This window comes from Leucoraja erinacea, unplaced genomic scaffold, assembly GCF_028641065.1.
Source record: "Leucoraja erinacea ecotype New England unplaced genomic scaffold, Leri_hhj_1 Leri_1284S, whole genome shotgun sequence".
Lineage (NCBI taxonomy): Eukaryota > Metazoa > Chordata > Chondrichthyes > Rajiformes > Rajidae > Leucoraja > Leucoraja erinaceus.
The window spans coordinates 12,501-30,000 of NW_026575544.1; the positions used below are offsets into that span (position 1 = coordinate 12,501).

Sequence of the window (17,500 nt, forward strand, 5' to 3'; positions counted from 1 at the left end):
CTCTCCCACCCCCCTCTCTCTCTCTCCTCTCCTCCCTCCTCTCCTCTCCACTCTCCTCTCCTCCCCCTCCTCTCGCTCCTCCCTCGTCCTCCCCCTCTCCTCTCTCCCCCTCTCCTTCCCTCTCCTCGCTCTCCCTCCCCCTCCCCTCCTCTCCGCCTCTCCTCCCCTCTCTCTCCCCCTCCCCTCCTCCTCTCTCTCCCCCTCCTCTTCTCCCCTCTCCCTCTCTCCTCCCTGGGGTCCTCCTCTCCCCTCCTCTCCTCCCCTCCCCCTCCTCCCCTCCCCCTCCCTCTCCTCTCCTCCCCTCCCCTCCCCTCTCCTCACCCCCTCACTCCCCCAGCTCTCCCCTGTATCCTCGCTGCCTCTCCACTCCTCTCCCCGGGGGCTCGAACGCCTCGACCCACCCCTCTTCTGTCCCTTCCTGCGTCCAGAGTCTCCGAGTCGCAGGCGAGGCGGCCCCAGAGTGCTCTCCTCTTGACCTCCCCGGTCACACAAAGGTACGCTGGGGTCACCCACTCACTCACCCTGTCCTCCGCCCTCACCCTCCTCACCTCCCCTCACTCACCCTGGGTCCCCCTCCCCCCCTGGGGTCACGCCCTCACTCACCCTGGGGTCACGCCCTCACCCTGGGGTCACGCTCACTCACCCTGGGGGTCACGCCCTCTCCCGGGGGTCACGCCCTCACCCTGGGGTCACACACTCACCGGCTCACATCATTGTACTCTACTTCTAGATACAGTACTCTATAGTTTACTAATAGTTTACTCTAGAATACTTCACGCTAGAATGGCTTAATCTAGACTACTTTAATCTAGAATGCTTCATTCTAGAATGGTTTAATCTAGAATACTTCACTAGAACACCAATCTAGAATGCTTTAATCTAGAATACCTTAATCTGGAATATCTAGAATACTTCACTCTAGAATAGTCTAATCTAGAATACTTCACTCTAGAATACTTTAGTCTAGAATGCCTTAATCTGGAATATCTAGAATACTTCACTCTAGAATGGTTTAATCTAGAACACGTCACTATAACACTTTAATCTAGAATACCATAATCTAGAACACTTCACACTAGAATACTTTAGTCTAGAATACCTTAATCTGGAATATCTAGAATACTTCACTCTAGAATGGTTTAATCTAGAATACGTCACTATAACACTTTGATCTAGAATACCTTGATCTGGAATATCTAGAATACTTCACTCTAGAATGGTTTAATCTAGAATACGTCACTATAACACTTTAATCTAGAATACCATAATCTACGATACTTCACTCAAGAATAGTTTGATCTTGAATAGTTTAATCTAGAATGCTTTACTCTAGAATAGTTTACTCCAGTATAGTTTGCTCTAGTATAGTTTAGTTTAGAGATACAGCGCGGAGACAGGTTCTACTAACCACTATCTACCACTTTGGTGACCCTTGGACAAGCCTAGATCGGACTTCACTGGCCTTACCTTGCACTGAACGTTATTCCCTTTCCCATGTATCTATACACTGGCCGTCTTGGTGGTAATCATGTACTGTCTTTCTGCTTGGGGAGTGTTGTAGAGCAGAGGGATCTAGGAGTGCAGATTATTCTTAATCTGCGACCCCCTGGTCCTGGACTTCCCCCAACATCAGGAACATGCCTCCTGCCTCCAGCCTGTACATTTCCTTAAGAATGTTATATGTTTCCATAAGATGCCCTCTCACTCTTCTAAATTACATGGAATACAAGCCAAGTTGACCCATTCCTTGTGGTAGAGAGACCTCTCCCTCGGGAGGGGGAGAGATCTCCTCCCCTCTCCTCCCTCCAGGAGATGGGATAGAGAAGAGGGGAGGGAGAGAAGGAGGGGGGAGATGGGGGGGGAGGGGAGACCTCTCCTCTCCTCGAGAGGGAGAGGGGGAGAGAGAGAGGGAGAGAGGGAGAGGAGAGGGAGGGGTAGCGGGGCGGGGCACCTCTCCTCTCCTCTCCTCTCCCCCCTCTCCTCTCCCCCCCCTCTCCCTTCCTCCCCTCCCCTCTCCCTCTCCTCCCCTCTCCATCCCTCTCCTCTCCCCTCCCCCTCCCCTCATCCTCCCTCTCCCCCCCAATCTCTCCTCTCCCCTGCCTCACTCTCTAATTGTCTCCTCTCCTCTCCTCTCCTCTCCTCCTCCTCACCACTTCTCTCCTCTCCTCTCCTCTACTCTCACCTCTCCTCTTCTCACCTCTACTCTCTCTCCTCTCCTCTCCTCTCCTCTGTTCTCCGCTCCTCTCCTCTCCTCTCTTCTCCTCTCCTCTCCTCTCCTCTCCTCCCCTCTCCACCCCTCCTCTCCTCTCCTTCACCTCCTCTCTCCCTTCTCCTCCTCCTCTCCTCTCCTCCCTCTCCCCCCCATTATCCCTCTCTTTCCCCCCCCCCCCAAATCCAGCCCCAAAAATAATTGTAATATAGTGGAGGTGAGATATTCTCCTCTCCTCCTCTCCTCTCCCCTCCTCCCCTCTCCTCTCCCCTCCTCTCCCTCCTCTCTCCTCATCCCCTCCCTCTCTCTCCACTCTCTCCCCTCTCCCTCCTCTCCCCTCCCCTCTCCTCCTCTCCCTCCCCTCCTCTCCTCCCCTCTCTCCCCATCCTCCTCTCTCTCCTCCTCTCCTCCCCTCTCCTCTCCCTCATCTCCTCTCCTCTCTCTCCTCTCTCCCTCCCCCCCTCCTCTCTCCCCTCCCCCTCCCCTCTCCCTCTCCCCTCTCTCCCCTCATCTCCCTCCTCCCTCTCCTCTCTCCTCTCCCTCCCCTCTCCCTCCCTCTCCTCTCCTCTCTCATCTCCCCTCTCCCTCCTCCTCTCCTCCTCCTCTCTCCCCTCCCCTCCTCCCCCTCATCTCCCCTCCCCTCTCCCCCTCATCTCCTCCTCTCATCTCCTCTCCCCCTCCCCCCTCATCTCCCCTCCCCCCTCATCTCCCCTCCCTCTCCTCTCCCTCCCCTCCCCCTCCCCCCCTCCTCGCATCTCCCCTCTCTCCCCTCATCCATCCCTCCCTCATCTCCTCTCCCCATCCTCCCCCCTCATCTCCCCTCTCCCCTCTCCCCTCCCCTCCCCCCTCCCCCCTCATCTCCCCTCCCTCTCCCCTCATCTCCCCTCTCCCCTCATCCCTCTCCTCCCCCTCCCCCTCTCCCCCCTCTCCCCTCCTCTCCTCTCCCCTCCCCTCCCCTCTCCCCTCTCCACTCCCCTCTCCCCTCCCCCTCTCCCCTCCCCGTACCTCTCCTGGCCTTGTCCATCAGTGCGCTGGTCTGTTCTGCGGTGAATCCGGTCACTGCCCCTCCCCTCCTCGTCCACGGAAGTTGCTCCCCCTTGTCCCCTGATCCCAGGAACAACTCCTGCCTCTCTCCACCCATCCTGGTCCTGGCCCCTCTTCTCCGATCTCCTCACTGCCCGTCACCACCCCTCCCCCACTGCCACAACGGGGAAAAAACCATGTCCTCCTCCGGGCTAGGCAGCAGCTCCGGGCTCCTCCGAATGGCCTCATCTCTCACCCCTCTAGCCACACTGGCATGCTCTGAATGGCCTCATCCCGCACGGACAGCAGCCACTGCCTCTCCACCCCTGGGCTCAGCAGCAGCTCCCCTCAATGGCCTCCCACCAGGGCTCTAGCAGCAGCGGTCCGGGCCGAATGGCCGTCATCACCATGGCTAGCCCCACTGGCCCCTCATCTCCCATGGGCTAGCAGCCCTCTCCTCATCCATCCCCTGGGCCTAAGCACCCACCAGGGTGGGGCCCGTCTCCCCCCCTCACCTCGCTCCAGCCTCCTCTGGGCCCTCTGGCCTCATCACCATCCTTCCTCCCCTCCCTCTCCCCACATCACTCCTTTCAGGGGCCAACATGGCACCTCATCACCAGGGGCTCCGTCCCTCCTCATGGCCTCATCACCACGGGCAGCATAGCAGCTCCGTTCACGGGCAAATGGCCTCATCCCATGGGCTAACAGCACTCATCATGGGCCGAATGGCCTCATCCACCACGGTCCTCTCCATCCATTCCCCGAATTGCCTCACTCCCATCGGGCTAGCAGCACTGGCATGGGCCGATCCTCTCCTCCACCACGGGGTAGCAGCACCCTCTTTTCTCTCCTCATCTCCATCCTCCCTAGCTCACTCATCTTCCTCGAATGGCCTCATCCCCATCTCCCCCCACACAATGGCCTTCTCCCCTCTCCAACAGTGGCCTCCGCCCCTCCCTCATGGGCTCTCCTCCTCTGGCCTCCCCAAATGGTTGGCCACCACTCCACTCCCCTCCTCGCATCTCTCCCTCACTCTCCTCCGACCCTCCGCTCCCCTCCCCTCTCCGGAGGATGACGGGAGGCGGATACCCGGAGGGATCTCCTCTCCTGAATCCACATGGAGTCCTCTGGAGGTGAGGGGAGTAACTCCCTACCTTCCCTCAGGAAGAGGTCCTGAAGGTGAGTGAGGAGAGGGGACCTAACTCTCCTACTGCCACCTCTGGGGCCCTGGCCCTTCCGATCTCTCTGTAATGTCACCAGGGTAGGGACCAAGGCTGCCCACCTGGTGGAAAGGGGAGTGGAGGACGGGGAGGGCACCTCGGTCCGGGACGATCTCCTCTCTTAGGGCAGTAATGGGGGCATGTGAGGGCTCGGCCTCAGGATAGGGGAGGGGACTGGAGGAGAGGGGATACTCCCCTCCTCACCCGGGATGCTCAGAGGAGGAGGGAGCCCAATCTCACCTCAAGGAGAGGAAGGGGAGGGTCCTCTGGTGGAGTTGCTAGGGGGAGAGGAACTCACTAGCTTGGGAGGATCGAATCTGGTTCATTGCTGGTGAGCTAGCCTCTGGCGGGATTGGGAGGACTCACGGGATGTCTCCATCTCTCATCCAGTCTCAATCTCCCTCTGGGAGTTTCCTCCCTCCTTCTCTCCGTCGAGTTCCTCTCTGGAGGGGAGGGAGGGGCAGGGCTCGGGAGGAGGGGAGCTCCAGGAGGAGACCAGAGGCTCGGCCCTCCCCCTTGGGATGCCCCTCTCCTGGGGAGGAGACTCTTCTCTCTCTCCTCCCCTCGGATTTTTCTCTGGCCCGCGGAGCAGGTGAGGGGAGGGCTCTCCTCTTGCTCCTCTTCTCTCTCTCTCTCGGGAGATGGAGCTTCTCCGGAGGAGAGGGGACCGTCTCTTCTCTTCCTCCTCGTCTCTCCGCTCTCCTGCCTCTCCTCTCTGGAGAGGAGAGTGTCCTCACTTCTCCCGGAGAGGTGGGGAGGCTCTCCCCGTCCTTTCTCTCTCCCCTACTCCTCTGATTGCGCCCTCTCCCCCTCCTCCTCCCCTCTCCACCCGCCTCCGTCCCTCCCCTCCTCTCCTCTCCGCCCCTCTCCTGAACCCCTCTCCTCCTCGTGGATTTCTCCCCTCTCCGGAGGGATCTCCCGGAGCCCACAGACAGACAGACTCACCCTCTCCTCATCTCCTCCTGCAGCCAGAGGGACAGAGGCTCCTCTCCTGCTCTCGTGATCCCCCCTCCTCCTTCCCACAACCCCTCCCCTCCCTACCCTCCCCCTCCATGGCCCGTCCTCCCTTGGCATCGGAGAGGTATCCTTCTCCGTGTGGAGTGCCTCCCCGCTCCTGCTCTCCCCTCCCCTCACTCTCCGCCTCCTATCCCCTCCCCTCTCCTCTCCTCCCCTCTCTCAAACCTCTCATAAGAGGTCCTCCTCCCCTCCCCTCTCCTCCCGCCCTCACCCACTCATCCATCCCCGCCCTCCTCTCCTCTCTTCTCCTGCCCCCTCATTCTCTCCTCCGCAGGTCTACTCTCCCATCATCTGGCTTCTCCTCTCCTGTTTCTCCTCAAACGGTCGAACCCCCTCCTCTCCTCGACCTCTTTCTTCCCCACCCTCCTCCCACTCCTCCTCCTCCCCGACCTTACCTCCCTGTTTTCCACCCCACCCCAGTCCTCCCTCCCCACCCCTCCGGGAAGACAGACTCAGCTCCTAAGATTTTGCTTTCCTCAGCCTAAGAGGATGCCCTCCCAGACCTCTCGGGGTGCAACCCCTCTGAACGCCTCTATGGCCAAAGGTGTCCTTTGGTCCCCAGATTAGGAGTACAAACCTGCAGGCAATGGACCAGAGTCCCACTAAACGTCCCAACTGATGACCTTCCCTCCCCCCCCCCATCCCAGTACTCCAGAGGCTTTATCTGGCCTCAAGGCCAAAACAAACGTCACTCTCCAGACCATTTACGATCCATGTACTACTGTACACTCCTGCGGCCCCGCTACACCAACCTTATTCCCCACCCTCGTTATGAACCCCTCCCGATTTTTATTGCCTCCCCAATACCTCACCTCCTTGCCCACCCCTCCCGTCGGCCCTCCCTCCCCTTTCACCTACTCACTTCCCAGGCTAGATTAGGAGGGAAGAGACACCGAGACAAGACTATTTTGCCCCAATAACTGCAGAATGCTGGGGGGGGGTCTCCCCTCCAACCAGCTCACCTACGGTGGTTTAACCGTGCCATGAAATTGTTTCCTGCACTAATCCCCTACCCCTACTCCCCTCAGACCTTTGGTCTGACACACTAATAACCACGTATCATCCCCAATATCTGGTCTACACCTTCTATCTGTCTGTCTACCTCCACTGTCATGTCCTGTCCCCTCTCCCCCCACGAAGAATCACCCTGGGTCAATCCCACTAATCATCTATCCATACATTATCCTCCCATCCCTAATCCTCTACTCCCCTCCATCTCCTCCCCTCTCCTCTCATCCCCCCCCACCCACCCCTCATAATCTCCTCCACTCCCACCCCATCTTAAACCTGGCAATATCCCATACCCCTTGGCCTCCCAACTCCTCGAGCGGGTCCCCAACACTCCACCCTCTCCCTCTCCTCCCCTCCATCTCACACCCTCCCCTTATTGTCCCCTCCCCTTGCTCAATCCCTCCCTCTGCTCCCATTTTCCTCCCTCCCCGCCCCTCCCACCCCTCCACCTATGTCTGAATGACAATAAATCTACCTAATCTATCTATCTATCTACAATCTATCTATCTATCTATGTATCTATCTATCTATCTATCTATCTATCTATCTATCTATCTATCTATCTATCTATCTATCTATCTATCTATCTATCTATCTATCTATCTATCTATCTATCTATCTCAGGGTGAGCAGGGATCCAAGTGACCGGACCGTGTCCACTGACCACTGTGACGCTGGTCTGGAGGGGACAGAGACAGAGAGAGAGAGAGATCACATCCACATCCAACACACACTCCCACTGTGAACACAAAATGCTGGAGTAACTCAGCGGGACAGGCAGCATCTCTGGAGAGAAGGAATGGGTGACGTTTCGGGTCGAGACCCATCTTCAGACAGAGTCAGGGGAGAGATAGAGAGACTACATTTTCGAGGTTTACGAGGATGTTGCCGGGACTCGAGGGTGTGAACTACAGGGGGGCTGGGACAATAGACAATAGGTGCAGGAGTAGAGGCCATTCGGCCCTTCGAGCCAGCACCGCCATTCAATATGATCACGGCTGATCATCCCCAATCAGTACCCCGTTCCTGCCTTCTCCCCATATCCCCTGACTCCACTATCTTTAAGAGCCCTATCTAGCTCTCTCTTGAAAGTATCCAGAGAACCGGCCTCCACCGCCCTCTGAGGCAGAGAATTCCACAGACTCACAACTCTCTGTGAGAAAAAGTGTTTCCTCGTCTCCGTTCTAAATGGCCGACCCCTTATTCTTAAACTGTGTGTGTGTGTGTGTGGCCCCTGGTTCTGGACTCCCCCAACATCGGGAACATGTTTCCTGCCTCTAGTGTGGCCAAACCCTTAATAATCTATTCCCTGGAGCGCAGGAGGATGAGGGGAGATGTTATAGAGGTATACAAACCCCGCAGGGATGGGGGGACAAGTTTGTGGCGGCTACTCACCCCAGGGTCTGGACCAGTCGGGTCGCTAGCACGGAGCGGGCACTGGCCTCGAACTGCCGGCACTTTGCCAGGAGAGGGATAGAGGCGTTGAATGCGGCATCGGTCAGCTGTGTGACGTTTGTCCCCGTGAACTCACACACCAGCGCCCCCATCGATCGCACGCCCGCACCGTCCAGTGTAGACATCGCATCGCCCTATAGACCAGAGGTCAGCGCTTAGATACAGGACCCTGGGTACACACCGACACACTGCACCGCCACACCACACCATCACACACTCCCCACCGCACGGCCCTATAGACCAGAGGTCAGTGTTTAGATACAGGATCCTGGATACACACCGACATACCTCCCCCCCCTACACCGCCACACTGGACCATCACACACTCCCCACCGCACGGCCCTATAGACCAGAGGTCAGTGCTTAGATACAGGACCCTGGATACACACCGCCACACTGCACCGCCACACTGCACCATCACACACTCCCCACCGCACGGCCCTATAGACCAGAGGTCAGTGTTTAGATACAGGACCCTGGATACACACCGCCACACTGCACCGCCACACTGCACCATCACACACTCCCCACCGCACCGCCCTATAGACCAGAGGTCAGCGCTTAGATACAGGACCCTGGATACACACCGCCACACACTGCACCATCACACACTCCCCACCGCACCGCCCTATAGACCAGAGGTCAGTGCTTAGATACAGGACCCTGGATACACACCGACACACTGCACCGCCACACTGCACCATCACACACTCCCCACCGCACCGCCACACACTGCACCATCACACACTCCCCACCGCACGGCCCTATAGACCAGAGGTCAGCGCTTAGATACAGGACCCTGGATACACACCGCCACACTGCACCGCCACACTGCACCATCACACACTCCCCACCGCACCGCCCTATAGACCAGAGGTCAGCGCTTAGATACAGGACCCTGGATACACACCGCCACACTGCACCGCCACACTGCACCATCACACACACCGCACCACTTCCCACCATCACACATTCCCCACCGCACCGCCATCAGACCAGAGGTCAGCACTTAGATACAGGACCCTGGATACACACACTCCACACCGCACCACCACACTGCACCATCACACACTGCCCACCTGCACCACCACACTGCACCATCACACACTCCCCACCGCACGGCCCTATAGACCAGAGGTCAGCGCTTAGATACAGGACCCTGGATACACACCGCCACACTGCACCATCACACACTCCCCACCGCACCGCCACACACACCCCACCACACGGCCGTATAGACCAGAGGTCAGTGCTTAGATACAGGACCCTGGATACACACCGTCACACTGCACCATCACACACTCCCCACTGCACGGCCCTATAGACCAGAGGTCAGTGCTTAGATACAGGACCCTGGATACACACCGCCACCACCACACCACCACACACACTCCCCACCGCACCGCCCTATAGACCAGAGGTCAGCGCTTAGATACAGGACCCTGGATACACACCGCCACACTGCCACACCATCACACACTCCCCACCGCACGGCCCTATAGACCAGAGGTCAGCGCTTAGATACAGGACCCTGGATACACACCGACACACTGCACCGCCACACTGCACCATCACACACTCCCCACCGCACGGCCCTATAGACCAGAGGTCAGCGCTTAGATACAGGACCCTGGATACACACCGCCACACTGCACCATCACACACTCCCCACTGCACGGCCCTATAGACCAGAGGTCAGCGCTTAGATACAGGACCCTGGATACACCGACACACTCCCCCCCCCCCTGCACCGCCACACCACACCGTCACACACACTCCCCACCGCACCACCACACTGCACCATCACACATTCCCCACCGCACCACCACACTGCACCATCACACACTCCCCACCGCCACACCCACACCACACACACACTCCCCACCGCACCGCCCTATAGACCAGAGGTCAGCGCTTAGATACAGGACCCTGGATACACACCGACATACCTGCCCCCCCTGCACCGCCACACCACACCATCACACCCTCCCCACTGCACCGCCACACTGCACCATCACACACTCCCCACCGCACCGCCACACTGCACCATCACACACTCCCCACCACTCCGCCACTCCACACCAGAGGTCAGCGCACACTCCCCCCCCGCACCGCCACACTGCACCATCATACACTCCCCCCACCGCACCGCCCTATAGACCAGAGGTCAGTGCTTAGATACAGGACCCTGGATACACACCGACATACCTCCCCCCCCGCCCACCACACTCACCACTGTCACACACTCCCCACGCCCCACCCACACCCCACCACCACCCACCCCCCCCTGCACCGCCACACACACACCATCACACACACTCCCCCACCCACACACTCCCCCACCCACATACAGGACCTTTCCACTAGTTTCAGCAGTAAAGAAAGAAAACAAACTCAATGCGGGTATTTATTTTGAGCGGGCTCGTGTACAAACACAGGGGGTGGGTGTAACGCTGAGCCTCTATAAGGCGCTGGTCGGGCAGCATTTGGGATATTGTGAGCAGTATCTGGGCCCCGTATCTGGGGAAGGATGTGCCGGCTCTGGAGAGGGTCCAGAGGGGGTTTTACAAGAACCATCCCAGCAACGAGAGGGTTAACTAACGTACCGTGAGCGTTTGTCGGCGCTGGGCCTGCACTCGCTGGAGTTTAGGAGGATGAGCGGGGGCCTCATTGAAACGTCACCGAACAGCGGAAAGTCCCGGATAGAGTGGATGTGGAGAGGATGTTTCCACTAGTGGGAGAGTCTAGAGTCTAGAGTCTAGGACCAGAGGGCACAGCCTCAGAATTAAAGGACGTTCCTTTAGGAAGGAGAATTTCTTTAGCCAGAGGGTGGTGAATCTGTGGGATTCGTTGCCACACAGACGGCGGTGGAGGCCACATGGTCAGTGGATGTTTTTAAGGCAGAGATAGATAGATTGTTGATTAGTGCGGGGGTCAGGGGTTATGGGGAAGGCAGAGAAGGGGGTTAGGAGGGAGAGATGGATCAGCCGTGATTGAATGGCGGAGTGGACTGGATGGGCCGAATGGCCTGATTCTACTGCTATCACGTACGGACATTCGCCGCCACTCACCAGGCAGCCGACGGCTCTCTCCAGCAACTGGCCGCGGACCGGGGAACTCCGTGGAAGACATTCCATCTTCACATCCGACATCTTGGACAGGAAGCCGGGACAGTCGTTGCCGTAGAGACGGGCGATGGCCTCCTCCCTGGGGGAGACGGGGAGAGAGTGAGAGAGAGGGGGAGGGGGAGGGGGAGAGTGAGAGAGAGGGGGAGCTGGAGAGAGGGGGAGAGAGGGGAGGAGAGAGAGGCGAGAGGGGGAGAGAGGGAGTTTAGAGAGAGGGAGGGAAGGAGATGGAGGGAGAGGGGGTTTGCGGAGAGAGGGAGGGAGAGGAGTTTAGGAGGATGAGAGGGGGGGAGAGTGAGAGGGAGAGAGAGGGGGGACTGAGAGAGAGGCAGGGAGGGGGAGAGAGAGGGAGAGAGAGAGGGGGAGAGGGGAGAGAGAGGGAGGGAGAGAGGAGGGAGAGAGGGAGAGAGAGAGAGGGAGAGGGAGAGAGAGGGAGGGAGAGGGAGAGGGAGAGAGAGAGGAGAGAGAGAGAGAGGGAGAGAGGGGAGAGAGAGAAGGAGAGAGAGAGAGAGAGAGAGAGAGAGAGAGAGAGAGAGAGATGGAAGAGGGAGAGAGAGAGAGAGAGATTGGGAGAGAGAGAGAGAGAAAGTGAGGGGGGAGGCAAGGAGAGAGAGAGGGAGGGAGAGAGAGGGGAAAGCGAAGGGGAGAGGGAGAGAGTGAGAGATGAGAGAGAGAGGGGGAGGGGGGAGAGAGAGGAGGGAGAGAGAGGGGGAGAGAGAGAGGGAGAGAGGGGGGGAGAGGGAGGGAGAGAGGGAGAGAGGGAGAAGAGAGAGAAGGGGAGAGAGGGAGAGGGGGGAGGGAGAGAGAGAGGGAGAGAGAGAGAGAGAGGGAGGGAGAGGGGGAGAGGGAGGGAGAGAGAGAGGGGGAGAGAGAGAGAGAGGAGAGAGAGAGAGGGAGGGGGAGAGAGGGGAGAGAGGGAGAGAGAGAGAGAGGGAGAGAGAGAGAGAGAGAGGGGAGGGAGAGGGGAGGGGGGGAGAGGAGGAGGGAGGGGGAGAGAGAGGGAGAGGGAGGGAGAGGGGGGAGAGAGAGGGGAGGAGGGAGGGAGAGAGAGGAGAGAGGGAGGGAGGGAGAGGAGGGAGGGGGGAGGTAACAGATGACCAAAGACTACAGCAAGCTTACACCTACCCAATGTATAGCAGGAGGCAGCTGGGCAAACTCTCGGCCAAGTTCCGTATCTCCTCAGCTGTCGTACCAGCGGGCAGGTTCATCACAATATCTCTCATCTTCTGTCCTGCACAGGTCAACTGCACACAAACACAGCCGTTAGAAGCATCAACGTTGACAACAGGTGCAGGAGGAGGCCATTCAGCCCTTCCAGCCAGCACCGCCACCCAATATGATCATGGCTGATCATCCCCAATCAGTACCCCGTTCCTGCCTTCTCCCCATATTCTCCCCTGACTCCGTTAGCCCCAAGAGCTAAATCTAACTCTCTCTTGAAAACATCAGAGAATCGGCCTCCACTGCCCTCTGAGGCAGAGAATTCCACAGATTCACAACTCTCTGGGTGGAAATGTTTCTCCTCATCTCAGTCCTAAACGGTCGATCCCTTATTCTTAAACTGTGTGTGTGTGTGATGTCCGACCCTGCGCTTGGTCTCTGCCCACAGGAGTCGGCCATTCGGCCCTTCGAGCCAGCACCGCCACTCAATGTGATCATGGCTGATCATCCCCAATCAGTTCCCCGTTCCTGCCTTCTCCCCATATCCCCTGACTCTCTCTCGCTATCTTTAAGAGCCCTATCTAGCTCTCTCTTGAAAGAATTCTCTCCAGAGAACCGGCCTCCACCGCCCTCTGAGGCAGAGAATTCCACAGATTCACAACTCTCTCTGTGAGGAAAATGTGTTTCCTCGTCTCCGTTCTAAATGGCCGACCCCGTATTCTTAAACTGTGTGTGTGTGTGTGTGGCCCCTGGTTCTGGACTCCCCCAACATCGGGAACATGTTTCCTGCCTCTAGCGTGTCCAAACCCTTAAAATTTTCATAAGAGGCCTCAATATATAGTTGACCTCATATAAGAGAAATGTTTAAGGGTTTGGGACACGCTAGAGGCAGGAAACATGTTCCTGATGTTGGGGGAGTCCAGAACCAGGGGCCACACACAGTTTAAGAATAAGGGGTCGGCTATTTAGAACGGAGACGAGGAAACACATTTTCCTCACAGAGAGAGTTGTGAGTCTGTGGAATTCTCTGCCTCAGAGGGTGGTGGAGGCCGGTTCTCTGGAGAGAATTCTTTCAAGAGAGAGCTAGATAGGGCTCTTAAAGATAGCGAGAGAGAGTCAGGGGATATGGGGAGAAGACAGGAACGGGGTACTGATTGGGGATGATCAGCCGTGATCACATTGAGTGGCAGTGCTGGCTCGAAGGGCTGAATGGTTGAAGATGTGGGCACCTGTACATCGGCAGAGACCAAGCGCAGGGTCGGACATCATTTCGCATAAACCTACCCGATCTCCCGGAAGGAACTGCAGGTGCTGGTTTAAACCGAAGACAGACACAAAAAAATGCTGGAGGAACTCGGCGGGACAGGCAGCGTCTCTGGAGAGAAGGAATGGGTGACGTTTCGGGTTGAGACCCTTCTTTGGACTGAGAGACGGGGGGGGAGAGAGAGATACAGAGATAAGGAAGTGTCAGGTGTGAAAATGAGGCAAAGGGGGATGGAGATCAAGGAAGATGTGGAATAGATCTTTGTTAGACAGGAGAGGGAGCAGGACAAAGCAGAGAGAAACGTCACCTATCCATGTTCTCCACAGATGCTGCCTGACCCGCTGAGTTACTCCAGCTTTTTATATCTATCTCACAGAGTCACAGAGTGATACAGTGTGGAAACAGGCCCTTTGGCCCAACTTGCCCATGCTAACCAACATGCCCCATACTCTCTAGAATTTAAAAGATTGAGGGGGGATCTTATAGAAACTTACAAAATTCTTAAGGGGCTGGACAGGCTAGATGCAGGAAGATTGTTCCCGATGTTGGGGAAGTCCAGGACAAGGGGTCACAGCTTAAGGATAAGGGGGAAATCCTTTAAAACTGAGATGAGAATAACTTTTTTTCACACAGAGAGTGGTGAATCTCTGGAACTCTCTGCCACAGAGGGTAGTTGAGGCCACACAGTTCATTGGCTATATTTAAGAGGGAGTTAGATGTGGCCCTTGTGGCTAAGGGGATCAGGGGGTATGGAGAGAAGGCAGGTACAGGATACTGAGTTGGATGATCAGCCATGATCATATTGAATGACGGTGCAGGCTCGAAGGGCCGAATGGCCTCTACTCCTGCACCTAATTTCTATGTTTCTATCTACACTAGTCATAGAGTGATACAGTGTGGAAACAGGCCCTTCGGCCCAACTTGCCCAGCCTAGCCAACATGCCCCATCTACACTAGTCACAGAGTGATACAGTGTGGAAACAGGCCCTTCGGCCCAACTTGCCCAGCCTAGCCAACATGCCCCATCTACACTAGTCATAGGGTGATACAGTGTGGAAACAGGCCCTTTGGCCCAACTTGCCCAGCCTAGCCAACATGCCCCATCTACACTAGTCCCATCTGCCTGCATACCTGGACATTCGACAAGGTCCCACATAAGAGATCAGTTGTTTCCTGCAGAACTTGTGACTCAAGTTGTTTTCTGTGCGGGGGGGGGGAGACTGTACCTGGTTTCTGGAGAGCCAGGTTGCGTTGCCCAGAGCCAGTCCCAGCTGGGTACCAAACTGATCAGCATAGTTGGACAACTCCTTGCAGGTCACTCCCTGAGTCAGGGCTCCCAGTTCACTGTAGAGTTAAAGAGGAAGGTTAGACCAAGCCAACCCTTCACACACCCACCACGGACACAAGCCCCCACCCCTTTGCAACCGCCTCAACCAGTCAATAGACAACAGACGCAGGAGTAGAGGCCATTTGCCCCTTCGAGCCAGCACCGCCACTCTATGTGATCATGGCTGATCATCCCCAATCAGTACCCCGTTCCTGCCTTTTCTCCCCATATCCCCTGACTCTCTCTCGCTGTCTTTAAGAGCCCTATCTAGCTCTCTCTTGAAATAATTCTCTCCAGAGAACCGGCCTCTGAGGCAGAGAATTCCACAGACTCACCACTCTCTGTGAGAAAAGGTGTTTCCTCGTCACCATTCTAAATGGCCGACCCCTTATTCAGTCTGAAGAAGGGTTTCGGCCCGAAACGTCGCCTATTTCCTTCGCTCCATAGATGCTGCTGCACCCGCTGAGTTTCTCCAGCAGTTTTGTCTACCTTCTTATTCTTAAACTGTGTGTGTGTGTGTGTGGCCCCTGGTTCTGGACCCCCCCAACATCGGGAACATGTTTCCTGCCTCTAGCGTGTCCAAACCCTTAACAATCTTATATGTTTCAATGAGATTCCCTCTCATCCTTCTAAACTCCAGAGTGTACAAGCCCACAGCCGCTCCATTCTCTCAGTTTATGACAATCCCGCCATCCTGGGAATTAACCTGGTGAACCTGCGCTGGGCTCCCTCAATAGCAAGAATGTCCTTCCACAAATTATTTCCTTGTCTCTGTACTGTACACTGACAATGACAATGACAATTAAAATTGAATCTGAATCTGAATCAAATTAGGGGAACAAAACTGCACACAATACTCCAGGTGTGGTCTCACTAGGGCCCTGTACAACTGCAGAAGGGAGGGAGAGATAGATCAGCCATGATTGAATGGCGGAGTAGAGTCGATGGGCCGAATGGCCTAATTCTGCTCCTTGCGCTTATGGAGATGAAGTCGGGGGAGTGATCAGCGATGGGCTTTACCTGAACTCAACGTGGGTCATGGATCCGTTGTTGAAGACGATCGTACAGAGATACAGAGCCTGCAGCAGCAACCGGGAGTAAACAGGTAGAGGTGAGGAAAAGAGGCAAGGTTAATGAAACCTCCCATCACATGGCTAAGCCTCAGGTCACGAGGGTTCACACTGCCTCACCCCAACGGTAAAATCACCGCAACAAGCCCGCACACACGTCTTTGGAGTGTGGGAGGAAACCGGAGCGCCCGGAGAAAACCCACGCCGGTCACGGGGAGAGAACGTGCAAACTCCGCACAGACAGTCGGGATCGATCCCGGGTCTCCAGCGCTGTGAGGCAGCAGTACTACCCGCTGCACCATATCACGCATTTCAATCGGGACGCATCCCGGCACAGTTTGGGAACTGTCACACGCACACGCACACGCACACACACACACACACACACACACACACACACACACACACGTGCACGCACACACACGCACACACACTCACACACACACACACACACGCACACACGCACACACACACACACACACACACACACACGCACACACGCACACACACACGCGCACGCACACACGCACACGCACACACACGCACTCACACACGCACACACACACACACTCGCACACACACGCACACACACACGCGCGCGCACACACACACACACACACACACACACACACACGCACACACGCACACACACACACGCACGCACACACACACACACACACACACACACACACACACACACACACACACACACACACACACACACACACACACACACACACACACACACACACACACACACACACACAAACAAACACACACACACACACACACACACACACACACACACACACACACACAAGTCAAAAGTGTAGAACACACACACACACACACACACCTCCAGATTCAGGGACAGTTTCTTCCCGGCTGTTATCAGGCAACTGAACCGTCCTCTCACCAACTAGAGAGCGGTCCTGACCTCCCATCCACCTCGTTGGAGACCCTCGGACTATCTTTAATCGGGCTTCACCTTGCACTAAACGTTATTCCCTGTATCCTGTATCTGTACACTGTGGACGGCTCGATTGTGATCATGTATTGTCTTTCCGCTGACTGGATAGCACGCAACAAAATCTCGGTACAAGTGACAATAAACTGAACTGAATCGTTCCCCAGCCCCTGCCGTGCTGTAAGTGGGTAAATATTCTTCAGGGAAGGTCTCAGCAAATACAAAGGCAAGGAGCGCTGAAACTCTGGGTTTGACTGAAGGGGAAATGTTGCTGTTTTAATGAAGTCTAAGTGGACATTATGTCACTTGATTTAACAAGTCTCAAGGGGAGATGGCTGCCTTGTCAGTTTCCAGAGCAAATCCTTAAAGTGGCCTTGCGACACACACTGGCACACCCTGCAATACAGAAACATAGACAACAGGTGCAGGAGTAGAGGCCATTCGGCCCTTCCAGCCACTCAATGCAATCACGGCTGATCATCCACAATCAGTACCCCATTCCTGCCTTCTCCCCATATCCCCTGATTCCGTTAGCCCCAAGAGCTAAATCTAACTCTCTCTTGAAAACATCCAGAGAATCGGCCTCCACCGCCCTCTGTGGCAGAGAATTCCACAGACTCACAACTCTCCGGGTGGAAAATGTTTTTCCTC

General features: G+C 56.3%; 1 protein-coding gene across 1 annotated transcript in view; it reads right to left on the reverse strand.

Annotated features, from left to right (window-relative positions):
- Positions 1 to 7,095: 7,095 nt before the first annotated feature.
- Positions 7,096 to 17,500, reverse strand: part of LOC129715629 (uncharacterized) — a 21,544-nt gene continuing 11,139 nt past the window's right edge. The window contains exons 10-15 of the mRNA XM_055665494.1: positions 15,833 to 15,891; positions 14,712 to 14,829; positions 12,186 to 12,304; positions 11,007 to 11,142; positions 7,876 to 8,069; positions 7,096 to 7,159 (exon numbers count right to left, since the gene is read on the reverse strand). Coding sequence (XP_055521469.1) covers positions 7,096 to 7,159; positions 7,876 to 8,069; positions 11,007 to 11,142; positions 12,186 to 12,304; positions 14,712 to 14,829; positions 15,833 to 15,891 — 690 coding nt within the window. The remainder of the gene's footprint in view (positions 7,160 to 7,875; positions 8,070 to 11,006; positions 11,143 to 12,185; positions 12,305 to 14,711; positions 14,830 to 15,832; positions 15,892 to 17,500) is intronic.